The following is a 14,161-nucleotide window of genomic DNA, read 5'->3' as shown; positions in this document are numbered from 1 at the left end:
TTTCTAGGGGGTGATTAAATCCTACACATTGTTTTTGAATCATACTCTAAAGTATTCAGCTATAGGCATACAGTTTCTCAATAAATAAATTAACTACGATCGTCCAAATATGTTATCCGCTCTTCTAAATAAATTTTGAAACTAATTCAATTTGTATATATGTATGTACATATGTAATTTTACTATTTTAATTGGACCTACTCGTAATCTTTGTTTTCCAAAACCATAAATAAATTATGGTCTTAATTAATCAACAAATTATAATTGCAGCGATTTATAGATCGAACATAAAATGTATACAGTTCACGATCAATACCTAAACTACAAAAATATATGACAGCACGAAAATATATTTTAATTTTTCGACGTCTTGAATTGAGATATCAAATCAAATTCAAAACTACTTACAGACAAATATTTACTCTTTACTCTGCTCTCGGACACAACTCCTAACTGTTAATTACTACGATTGATATCCAACAAACCACAGCCATCATAGTCCAAGTGATCATACCTCCTTCACCAAAACAAAACATAACTCAACTCTTTGCAGAACCAGCCAAACCACTTTGATTGTGGCCTACAGACAGAATTAGGCCAAACCAAACGTTCATACACAATCAGTATTCACCAACAACCTCACCAATGGCACAACAACTTTCGATCTCAACATTATCCCGCAGCCAAAGTCGAAGCTGAAGCTGAAGCCGAAGCCGCAGCCAGTTGGTCGGACGGAATCTAAAATCAAAATCCCTCCGTCTCCCGCGACGGCCGCAGTCGTAGTCTAACTAGCATTTTTTTGTCGATGAGCGTTTGACGTAAATTCGTGCTGTAATACCCGCACCGCAACTTACTAACTGTTTATGTGTGTAAACAACATACGATCTAGAGCAAAAGCATACATAGGCTACATCAAAAAATTAAATGATAAATTGCAAAGCTTTTCACTTTCCTCATGAAAATACAAGAAAAAACCAAAACTCCCAGACTCCCACTCCTTTTTAAGCGAGAGTGATTTTCTTGGCGACCGATTGGCACTTCGGTATCCACACCTGATCAAGACAAATCTCTCTTAAGCTGTGATATCGTATACGGTATAACGGAATTCTAGTATAATGCTTCCACTCTTTTATCCAAAAACATAAGCTTTTATCTCTTTCGAAGAACGAGTCACGCTCAAAAGCTCTTCTTTTCGCTGTTTTCATTTTAAGCATCTAACCTAAGCCTTATAGCTAAACCGCTCCTTTAAACCAAAACAGCGGATATTGCACGAATACAAGTTACGAGTACTTACCGTAATCCGTGTCGATAACAAGAGCAAAAACCCAAACGCAATACAACTAAGCTCGAGTACTGTATATATGCACAAACTTGTAATGGTGTCAGTTGCCGATGATGGTAGAGTGAAGGCTTGAATGAGGGATTGATCTTCGAATTCTAGTGTCTGCGGTAGATGGAGCTCTGTTGCTGGTTTCTATTGCAATTCGAAGTGAAAATTTCTTTGCGTGGTCTCAGGTCTCAGGTCTTAGTCTCAGCGTCAGCAGCAACAGTTGTAGCTTATTGGCTTCGAGTCTTGGATCTTTTAGAAGGTTTTAAATAACCGTTCAGAGTTGAGGTTGCCTTCAGTTTGGTGCTTAAACGCGGGACGCGCATTTCTTATTTCGCGCAGAGCTGGCTGATTGGTGTTCGCTTTTTGAATTCTTTAATAAATTTATTACATTTTTACCACGATACAGTTCGGTAAATAATTCACAAGACCAATGCACATGAATGGATACATTTTATTTAATGGATACTTCATCGAATTAGCTGTGATTTTTCGCGGAGTTTAACTTTATACAATTTAAACTGGATGCTTTAAAGTATTTTTAAAAAATCGATATAATTAAAATTAATACACCCTAATAAAATTATTTATTATGTGGTTATTGTGACACATTTTGTTTTTCTACAAGTTATGCATTTTATAAGGTGCAATTTATAAAGTGCTACAAAAATAAAAAAATAAACAAATTAATTTTCCAAAACCAACTTGATAATATTGTAATCAGAAGATAATTAAAATTTTAAGGAACATCAACGGTCACATAATGTTTGTGAAGTGGATTTTTAATTTTGGGTTGAACAGTTATCCTGTGTTCCTGACAATATTTGTCATACTTTTGGATACTAATCGACTTGCCCGTGCCGTACGTGTTGGATCGCCATCAAGAGTTAAAGGTAATAAACTTTGTTATTATTATAAGGAAAAAGGAACAAATATTATGGATACAAAAATTTGGTACTTTCACAAGTTCTGTTGAAGATTCATGATTCTTATATTTTGAATAGTTATATTTGATGGATAAAAACAACTGTCGAACATGCTTTGGTATCCAAAAATTCATTAGAAAGTTGATTTGAATTCGTGAAACTCAAATCACATTCATAAGCTCTATTTCACAATTTTTGAAATTATTTATTTTTAAATCAATACGTTCATTTAAACTAAAATTGAGTAGTGTTACATAAATCTACATTCTTATTTTCATATTTTGTATAGTTTTATAATATTTATGAAATATACGTACTTGGAAAATCCTTTAATATTCCATACTGTTTAATAAAAAGGGTCCTAGAAGTAATTCCTTTATATATTCTTATTAAAGTATAGAAAGGTATGGAGCAATTCAGTTTACATTTTATATACGAACGGATGAAATTTTGAATTTAATCCTGCATTTTTTTAACAATTGTATGTGATCTATAGCATTAACGTTGTAAACTTTTATTTTTAAATTATCTCCACAAATATAAAGTATTAAAACTTTAACTTCATGGCACCATTTTTATTAATACAAAATTATTAAATAGTTATCTTAATTTTTAAATTGAAATTTCTGAATAATTTAAAATCAATTTTACAAAAGAAATTTACTTATGTGTATGCATAATTTATAATTAAACAAATGATTAATAAAACAAAATAAATTCATAAGATCAAATAGTACATAGTATATATGTATATGTAAGCAAAATATGAGAAAAGGATGTATAGATGCAGTATAGAAGACGTTCGATAAGTGGAATTAATAAAAACCAAGTCTGTTCACTATTTACAGAGTAAAGTTTTAAGGGGTTTGCACCTTTAAATGTAAATACAAATGCAAAATGTCTCTTGAAAGGCTTTCTATTTAGTCTAACAACAGTTATTGCAATCAGAAAAAAAAATATTATGTAAAATTTATTGTGACACAAAGGTTTAAACTGTCTAATTTATACATAACAATATACTACTAACAATAGTCTGAATAAATTAGTTTGTATTCACAATACTGAAAAATTCACTTTTACGAAATTTACTACATCGAACCTTTACTGTACAAAACCTCATAATTAAGTGATAAAATCTATGAAATAAAAGTCTCAAAATATAAAGGTTCATGGTTCTTTCGTCTACTTTCATGGATCAAAGTTTTATTCATGTAACAAAAATTGGAAATATAAGACAGTCTGCCAATATCTATATATATCCACATGAATTCGTAATTTAGGTTTAATATGCCTCTTTAAAAAAAAAACAATATGTACTTAAAAATTTGATAATTTAACTTTGGTAACTTTTGTCTGTTTATTTCGTTTTGGCTCGATTCATGAATTTGCAGTGTCCCTGTAGAATATAATATAGCATACAATGTTCGTTAATAAAACCTCATGAATGGAAAATATTTTTTAATTTAACATATTAAACAATATATAAACAATATAAAAACACTTAAAACCAGTTAAAAATTGTTTTCACCTCGATTAATTGAGAAAAAAGTTGTTTATAGAGTCCATAGAGATTTCTTGGTTCTCTAATGAATATGTCTCTTATCACTTTTGCAGGTTTTCTAATTCATTAATCATTTAGTCAGTGTCTATAGTATGTTACGTATAATTATATAATTAAGTGCAATAGACTTTTTTATGAATTGATTGGCTAATTTTATGTTAAATAAAAACCGCTGGAATTTGAAATCGACACTATCAAATGATTTAATAATTGGTTTCCGAAACCAGATTTTAGTTCAAGAAAATTGTTTCAAAGGAAATGACAAATTCTTTTAAAGGTTTTTGTTTGTATATTTCAGTCATTTTATCTGTTGAAACATTGAAAAATCAAACATAAATAGAATTAAATTAGGAAGTTGTAATTTCCAATAAATTTAAAAAAAATTGCTAGTGTATAGATATTAAAGTCTTTATTTAAGTTCTAACCTGAATTTCACCTATTGAATACTTATGTAGGAAATTGTATCCTAATAAATACAAAACTATCATTTCAATTAAAACTTAATTAATAAGTTTATAAACTTATAAACTTAAGGGTGAACTATCAGTTTCGAGGTTCATTATTAAATATAAACAAATCAAATTCTTTTTATAGTTAACCATCAAAACAGTTAAAACTGCCATAACACCACGCCTTCCATCTCATCGTAAGGTAATTTAAAATAATTTGCACTTAATTAGTGCTAATTTGAATAATTTGTTCATTAATTCTTGAACAAAGTTGAATGCGTAGCTGTAAATATGAATTAGCATACCTAACTCTGAAGTCATATGTAATTCCGCTATCAATTTATAGAGACACTTTAATCGTTTTGATTAAGCGTAAACAACGCCGTTTGAGCTACGCATTTTTTTAATTTGCAAAATATATAATCAAAAGTTTAGCAATATTTTCAAAGACATATGAGTACCTACCTGATTATCTTTTACATTACCATCCAACGTTGTGAAATATAAAAATGAAACCAGTTTTGATTTAAAACAAGATAAACGCAATGAAGAGTTATTTTCGAATTCCATTTCAAACAGTTTTCTAAGTAAATATTTTTCTTCTTTTTTATTTTAAACACAATTCTTGAGTGTATCTTGCATTCCAGTAACCCACTTTATGCAGCCTCCTTTGACTTCGTGTCGTTTAAATAATTTAAATGAAAACAAAATCGCCAGCAACCAATATTACGTGCACGTACGTACCGACTAGTTACACACTTGCGTATTCTGAAACTTGTTATAAAACTATTTATTGAAAGATTTATCAGTGATCCAGTTTCAAATGAGAACATAGAACAATCTTCAACATCAGTAGACACTCGAAGTTGAAAAGATACTTTTAATTAAAAAATAAAATCATATGAACGACAGGTTCTAGCTGAACAAGTATAGTAGTACCAACAGCTAATAGCAAAATATGTTTCAACTCACAACATGTTGCAGCAAATAATTGGTAATTATGTTAAGTCTCATCACTTTTATATCATGAGATTTATAGCTGATTTTGTTGAAACTGAGGCGGAGAAATTTATCTGACGTCTTGACGGTTTTACTTATACCTCAAGCTCAACCTGTAAGGTTTCGTTATATTTATGGGTTAAGTATATGGTCATGTAAAGTTACCAAACGAAGAGGAATAATACTGATTTAACTCGGTGTATTCATTGAGTTTCACTTAATACAATTTGTAATTAAAACCACGTGCTTAAACTGAAAGTAAAATAATATATACGACTAGGTCACATGTTCTTAACATTATTAAAGACTTTAAGTTAATTGAAAAAGACATAGTTAAGTCGAACTAATTGTCAATGAAACCTGTAACAGAGTCGCAACTATATTTAAGCCTTGTCGCTTCACGCTGAAAAGTTCTAATAGCGATAGTGAGGTTTTTTAAATCCCCTATGAGTTGGGTATGAATTTATAAATATTTACGTAATGACATCTATTTTTATAATTTTGACAAACCGAATATATTGACTGATTGATTTTTATATGAAATATATCGATTACTTATCAATTTAAATATCTGTTACTGAAAAATTGAACCCTATTCGTGATGGTTAGTGCTAGTAGAACTATCATCCCAGAAATTGACAAACCCTCCAGGAGTAGTTCTAGTAATAAAAAGTGTGTTTCTCAAATAAGTCAGTAGAATTCGGCATAAAAACTGTAACCGTAAGTTCCTTACATTAATCGTACACAGGAGGAATGGTTGAGAGTTGTAATTTTAATTTCTATTGAGTTGGAAGTTAAACTTACGTTTTTATTAAAATATTTTTTATTTTTACAAATAAATGAAACGGTTTTTGCAAATACTAATACATATTACGCTTATGTCACTGAGCGAACCTGTAACAGAGTCGCAACTATATTTAAGCCTGGTCACTTCACGCTGAAAAGTTCTAATAGTATACTTGACATGTCACTTTTTTCCAATAGCGATAGTGAGCTTTTTTAAATCCCCTATGAGTTGGGTATGAATTTATAAATATTTACGTAATGAAATCTATTTTTATAATTTTGACAAACCGAATATATTGACTGATTGATTTTTATATGAAATATATCGATTACTTATCAATTTAAATATCTGTTACTGAAAAATTGAACCCTATTCGTGATGGTTAGTGCTAGTAGAACTATCATCCCAGAAATTGACAAACCCTCCAGGAGTAGTTCTAGTAATAAAAAGTGTGTTTCTCAAATAAGCCGGTAGAATTCGGCATACAAACTGTAACCGTAAGTTCGTTACATTAATCGCACACAGGAGGAATGGTTGAGAGTTGTAATATTAATTTCTATTGAGTTGGAAGTTAAACCTACGTTTTTATTGAAATATTTTTTATTTGTACAAATAAATGAAACGGTTTTTGCAAATACTAATACATATTACGCTTATGTCACTGATGTGGAAGAATGAGCAAATACCTAATTATGCATCGTAAATAGTCAAGACATTTTGCTATTTGATTTAAATAAATTACGCAAGTCACTTTAAAGTACTGAGTATTTTTTTACTCCAATAAAAACAACGGTAATAAATTGAAGTTAGAAAATAAACTTGTTTTTTTATGTTCCTTGTAAAGTTTGATATATAAAAAGTTGATGATACTCTAAAATGCTAAAGAGTCAACTTTAAAAAATCTAATTAAATAAGTATTAAAACCCACATTCAACTGGTTTCATAGATGCTTTCAACTTTCTATCAACTATAGCTGAAAGTTCAATTACATCGATCGATTCGACGAGCAACAAATTTAAAATTAAATAATCAAGATGTGGCTATACCAAACCAACATCATAAGTGTTGGCTTGAGTAAAATAAATAAATATAATAAATAATAACATTATTTCTGTATATACTACACTCTATTTTTATTATTTTATTTTCTACACAAAACTCGTTCAATCACTCTGTCAGCAAAGATGACTAACCTGGAACTCAACTACCTCTCTATCTCTAAGCTTAGCTAAGCTAAGACCTGAACACTTAAGCATTATTGATATGATGCATTCGTGCTAATGTGGAACACCTTGTGTGGTTTATCTGAAGGTCTGTGACACTATTTATGTGCATTTCCAATGGAAATAAATTCAGAAAGAAATAACGTTCTAGCGTGGGAAAGCGAGAAACAAGTGCTTATAGCGCATATCACATTACAACGTCACTATTATTTCAATCAACCACTGCACATAACCTCTTTTCCCACGAGCCCTACATTTCATAGACGCATGTATGATTGATTGGTACTCGTATATGACATAAAATTGAGATTATAATCATTATTCAAGGAAAGCTTACGAAATGTGTAGCCCTTTGCTTTGAATGTGTCTCATGACTCAAAACTCACAACACTCCACTTAAGACAAATTACTGGTTTCCTGAAACCTGTGTGAATAGGCTCATATTTCTCTATATACTCGTATACCTTCCATGAAGACAAATGCCCGACCAATGAGGCTTTGCAGTTTGCACGCTTGTGCCAACTAAATAGGAAGCCATTAACTTTTTCCCAGCCAATTGATTGATTTTTATGCGAAAGCAGCCTGAAGCGTGAAGGGAATAGCAACAAAGGTGTGAAGTCAACCACAGGCTCCTGAATTAGTGGTAAATCAGTAAAAGGTGTTTGTTTTTTCTTTTTCTTTTTATTGTTTTTCTTCGTAAGCATTTCCTTTTTCCTTTCAGTATGGTGGTGATGTTTTCGCCATTTTTGTTCAAACCAGACATCATGTCACCATTATTGCTTATCGATGTATCGTTATTTTTATTAATTTAAATGCTCACAGTGGGCTATTAATCAATAGTTTTGTATCAAATATGGAACATTTATAATAATAATCCTTAAGCACAAAAACTATAGTGAAAGAAAGATTTGTAACCAACGCCGGTTTCTCCGCAAAAAGGCTTTAATAGGATAAAGGTGTCCTTGGAATTGAAGGTTCACCAAAGCATCACAGACGTTAATAAAAAAATTCCATGTACCAGCACCAAATAGCTCACTGTCAGGGAGTCTTTTAGCTGATTTAAATATACATAGGTATAATTTTTGTCAGCAAATTTGGAAGTTGTCCAAATGTTTTTAACCCTTTCGGTCAAGACCATTGTCGCAGTTATTATTTCCTTATACCACGAATAACTTGTTATGAACGTAAAAAGTTTACACCGTATCGTTTCATCCCGCCATTTCTTTGAATTAATGTGCAAAATATATCTAAATGCATAAGAAAACCTGAAAACATTAGGAGGCGTTTTATGGTTCATCTGGTATTTGTTAAGCTCTATGACACGAGCATAAAATCTACAAAAAAAACGTTGTGGAAATTCAGCTTTTTCAACTTGACGCATCTAGACAGGATACCACGACTTGCTCTCTGACAAGACTTCAAGACTCTGCTTTATTTCTTTCCGGTTAGCGGTTTTTAAAAAAATTATCTTCATCATCAGCAACAACTGTATCTTCTTCAGACGTCTTTGTCGTCGTCTCCGTTGTCGTTGGCTGGCTGGCTGGCTGGCTAACTGAGGCTAATGGTAGATGAATTCATGTTTGTCTAACTTTATTTTTCTATGTTAAGTTGTTGTTGTATTTTTTGTTTTCATTTTTAAAATGTCAGAGAAGAAAATTGCATGGAAAAGTTGTTCGTTTACTTTAAGAAGTTCATTGCGATCACGATTTTTAAACGTTTTTTTTCTTAATTTTATTTTTCAACAAATATCATTTGTTGGATTGAAGGACACTAACTCGTTTTTGTGCTGGATTGACTTTTACTTGCATGAATTGTTTTTTTGTTTACGGATTTTAAGTGATATAGGCTTGGAATTCGAGTGATTTTTAAGCTACAAATAAGCTACAAAAATGCAGTAAAACGCACTGAGAAAATTTAATTTACTTGAAATGAAAAATGACTTAATATCAAATTTCAAATTTATTTGCTTCCAATCTTGATTTTTGTTTTCTTTTTTTATTTGGAGATGGTTTGATTTTGTAAACTTTTTGATAAATGTACATTTCATATTTTCTTAAGTAATTAATTATTCAAAAAGCATAACAGTGTATAAACAAAATAAATTGAATACAAAGATACAGACAACAATAGAACTGCTAATTGGCAGTTTAAACTAATAACAGCTACCTTTTTCCACTTCCATTAATTAATTATACACTTTTATTTTACTACTTTTTATATTCATGCAAGAAATCTAATACTTTTTCGTTTCTTTATTTTCTAGGTAAGTCGTTTGATGTTTCAATTTGCGTGCCGAATTTTAAATATTTTAAAATTGTACGATAAACGATATCGATATGTACATTGAGGGGAAAATAGTTTTCTAGATAAGTATTTTATAATATGGTTTATGTTTTCCAACAAAATATTTGTCTACAATCATGCAAGAAAAACTGTCCCTTTTAACGTCTCTTTTAAAGTTAATATGTCTTTTAAAGGAATCTTTTAGATTTTTTTAATTATAATATAATAATTATCTAATAATAATTATTTGGCAATAATAATTATGTAATAATAATTATAATATAAATACAAATTCTTACCCCGGAAATATTCAAGTTAGGTTCGAGAAAAAGTTAAATAATAAAAGACTTACATCAAATTAATAAAAAAGGTTTTAATGTCTTTTAATAACACTAGAACGGGTTTATCAAGATTACAACGGGCAACTTTTTCTATGGCACATGTAGTATCTATAAAATCCAAGGGTGTTATAGGACGTACATACATAATTGTTTAATTACTTTTAATTCTCATAATTAAATTATTGCTAATAAAATAACTGTTTACATGAATAATAGAATATTAAAAAAGAATATTTTCCTTATTACTTGGAAATGCAAATAAATCAAAAGTAAATTCAGTTTTTTAACTTAATCAGCACCATTTTTTAAACAAAGTTACTTTCAACTTTTTTTTCCAGTTTTAATACTTTCTTTACTTAAAGCCTCGCAATTGAGTTCTTTTAAGTATTGTAAAACAGGAAAAAGATTCATAAACACATCAAACTTTGATGAAGTCAAATAAAACAGCAAGAAATATTAAAAATTAAGTATTTTCTAAAGATATCGTGACATATTCCAAATGTCAAACTCCAGGCAATCTGCCACACCATTTCTACCTCTTGAATGCTCTCTATAGTCAACGCCGCGCCACTATCTGACGACAGAGCCTTCTATTGCACAATTACTTCACTGCCTGCATTTCTACTATCTGCTTTAATGTGCACCTTAAAAGCCACAGCTCATTGTAGTGTACAATGTTTCTCATGAAATATGATTTAAATTCTATTGTCTTCTCGAGATGATGTTCCCACCTAAAACATATATGCGGCGTCTTGTGCATATGCAACAAGACCATAAATTAAGTGCCTCGTGGTAAAAATATTTGGCAATCAAAGCAATTGTGGCATAAAAGAAAAGCAAAGAGGAATTTCGTAGAAAGAGAACTTGAATAATTTCCAAAGACTTATTAATAAAATTCTTTAAATTCATTTTTCAGCACTTGCAGTTTTGAAATGAAAAATGAATAGTTAGCTTTCTTTAAAAATTCAAATTTGAATTGCATATTTAGTGAGTGGGAAGCATATGGATGGAGCTTTCGCCTTGTGTTCCTTAATAAATAATCGTTGTCAGCAAAAATTAAATATAATCTGATGTTGAAGGCGTTAAAAGCCATAAACATTATGCACCATACAGTGTTGACTTGAAATATCACACGTTTTTTCCCACAGTTTTCACGAGTTTTTTCCGAATATGTAAAGATATTCATAAATTTAATTTCCTTCAGGAATTTCTTGTTTCGATTTAAAAAGGCACGAAATCAAAGTTTACCATAAGCAATTTATCAATCATATGTCAACTTTGTTAACAAAGATTCATAGAAGAATATGTATGGTTTCGAGTTTATTTACATTGATAATAAATTTTGTTGATTTGTTTGAGAAATTTTTAAAGTACTATTATTTATATTGCACACACATGTCATGCTTATTGAAATGAGGAAATAATTTCATACAAAATTAGGGAATATTTAAGCTAGATTTTTGATGTACAAATATTTTTTGAAGTTACAAAACAGAATTCACAAGATTGTTTTTGCCTTTTTACTTCATAATCAGGAAAGAAGTTCTGCTTCAACTTCTGGTTCCCGCAAGTTTGCTTTCTTGGTATAAAATATACAAATTCCACAAAAGCTATTGTCTTAGCTGTTATTTGAAAACGGAAATTGATATTTTAGTACAAATTTAATCCACTAATTTTGAAACTGAAAGCATAATCTGTGAGGAGATGTTAACATTTAGTTAATTATTTCAGAGTGGGTCACTCTAGCCTATATGTTGTTTTGTATTTATTTGATTTTTTAACATTATGACTTTTGGGAAATCTACAACTTTAGCTAATTGATCTAACTTCCAAACTTAAGATAATCAAAAATTGAGTTTCCTGTTTGAAGCGATTAATGAGTCTGGTTAGTTTCTAAAGTGATCTAGGCCTCGTCAAGGCGTATATCGCGTCTTCTTTAAACCTTTACAATTTCACCAACCCTGATGCTTTCGAACTTTTTATCTATATGTATTTAATCTAAGTGGAATAATAACTTATGTTATGGGTATGGAAAGTTCTTTTGCTCATAGAATTATTTACGAAACTTTTATTTAAATTTTGGGAGCACTAAATAATGTTACTTTTTAGTTTCTCCTTTCACTTTAATGTATTAAAATTAAAATGATTTTTTAATGCAAATGTTCAATATTTAATTGATATCGAATAGTTTAATTTATGTTATAAAATCGTGTGGACTAATAAATTAAACTTAATTGATCCAATTTCTTGGTGTTTTGGGTTCATTTTAATGGATGCAGTTAAAATTTAAAAATCCGTACATAACGCTGTTCGCTTTACAAAAGCAAAGAAAACACTAAATTAAATTTATATGTTTATGTCATTTCCGTTATTTCTGATGGTTTATTGGATAAACGGTTAATCTATAGCAGCAATTATTTTATTTCAATCTTAGGATTAAAATCCATGCGTAATTTAAATAAGTCGACCTGCGTACGGCAAATAAATAAATTGACGCATTGTCTACATGAAAACCCGTAAAATAAGTCCACAATTTTGATTTCCAAAAATAAAAAGATTGAATAGATGTGATTTATATCTTAGTTTTTATTATTTAAATTAGAATGAAACTTCCAAGAGTGTTGAATTATATGCAAAAAATAACAGATGAGGAATATTTTCACTTTTAAATCAACAACAATACGTCTTTTTATAGCTTGTTTGAAAGAAATTGAAACTTTTTCTTTAATAAGCAGATCAGATTTTTTTTATAAGCTTATGTATGTCAACGAAGTAGCTGTAGTATCAGTAAAAAATAATCGCATCACGTTTTATTCATTTAAACAAAAGAAATTCTCACATAAACCAATGGCCTCAAGATTGCACTTTCTATAGTGTATAAATTATAGTTTTTATGTACATTTTAAAATGATGTTTTTCCACGTCTTTTTTCATTGTTTTTCTTTAGTTAAACACTTCAGAGGAAAAACTATATGTTTCTGTGTGCATATCAGAGTGTTTTCATTTTCTTTCAGGCAAATTTAATCGATCGGTTTTGAAAGGAAACTACAAACCTATTTCTCAATAAATGATAAGACTAATCATAAATAAACTTGCAGTTTAAATGAATATAATACTTATGAATTTGTCTAAGGTAAATAAGCCTCAATTTCAATCTAAAAGGTAAAAAAGATAAAATGCGCAATACAAATATTTCCGTATTCATGGGATTCCAAACTTAACTTGATAAGCTCACCTGTCAAAATCAAATTCGTCATTTTTAGTTGACAGACCCAATTAAGTATCACCATCAGGCATCAGATATTGCAGAAAAACTACATTTTTACTTCAAAAAAGTCTTACATTCCAAGGAGTACGATAATTTGGCATTCAATTTATCCACTAACTTCATTTTAAGAAATAAACTTCCCGACAAACGAACAAACGAACGCAATCACACATCAACATTCCAAAAAAGAGTGCATGCTTAATGGCTATTGTATTGCATAGTTCATAGGACCTACATAGATATAGTGTGACAAAAGTCTAAACATTTAAAATCAATCAAGCCGAATAAAGCCATGGCACAGATGATGCTGGTTCACATCATCAGACAACAGTGAGACAATATTCTGTATAAATACTTTCTTGTTGCATGTCCAGGTCCAGGTTTAAAGTTGCAGGTGATTTGAACACGAGTGCGCGTTCCACGATCACGATTGTGGCTGCTGTTGTCAAAAAGTTTAGACAAAAAGTCAACTCAAATTGGAGCAGCCGGCTTCTCTTAGCCACAAAATTGATTGCTATCTTAGCTCAGTAATTGTTTTAGTTCAAGTATCTGTGTTTTTTGTTTGTTTGTTTCTTGGCTAAAACTAAAAGGCTTACATAATATTCGCCAACGCTAAGCTGCACTGGCTCATGCTGCTGTCGCGGGTACTACATTTTTCTATGTCATTTTGTTTTCTGCCATTGTACTCGATATTCAATTGAAATAGTTATTTGAGTCAGATTCGGTGAACCATTGACAGAGTAACCGAGTTCTTTAAAAGACTTACCTTGGATATGCCAATAAAAGCCAACTTGTTGTGTTTCTGTTAGATGTTTTGAAGGTAAAAGAAAGTGTGTGTTGTGGCTGAATGAATTTTGTGACTCAGATACATATTTTGACAAATATCCAATTAGATGTTGATGTTGGTCTGTGAGATCTACGATTGCCTTGGAGGATTATTATAATTTTGCTTTTTAACTTGCTCTACTAATGTTTCGATTCGAGTGAATATATTTAC

General features: G+C 30.2%; 1 protein-coding gene across 1 annotated transcript in view; it reads left to right on the top strand.

The window, feature by feature from the left end:
- The first annotated feature begins 1,486 nt into the window (after positions 1 to 1,486).
- The window catches only part of LOC129949680 (uncharacterized), a 43,896-nt gene continuing 31,221 nt past the window's right edge, over positions 1,487 to 14,161 (top strand). The window contains exon 1 of the mRNA XM_056061272.1: positions 1,487 to 2,220. Within this exon, the coding sequence (XP_055917247.1) occupies positions 2,091 to 2,220 (130 nt within the window). The 5' untranslated portion in view covers positions 1,487 to 2,090. The remainder of the gene's footprint in view (positions 2,221 to 14,161) is intronic.

This window comes from Eupeodes corollae, chromosome 3 (genome assembly GCF_945859685.1).
Source record: "Eupeodes corollae chromosome 3, idEupCoro1.1, whole genome shotgun sequence".
NCBI lineage: Eukaryota > Metazoa > Arthropoda > Insecta > Diptera > Syrphidae > Eupeodes > Eupeodes corollae.
Note: the sequence above shows the minus strand (reverse complement) of the source record. Positions and strands in the feature narration are given on the sequence as shown.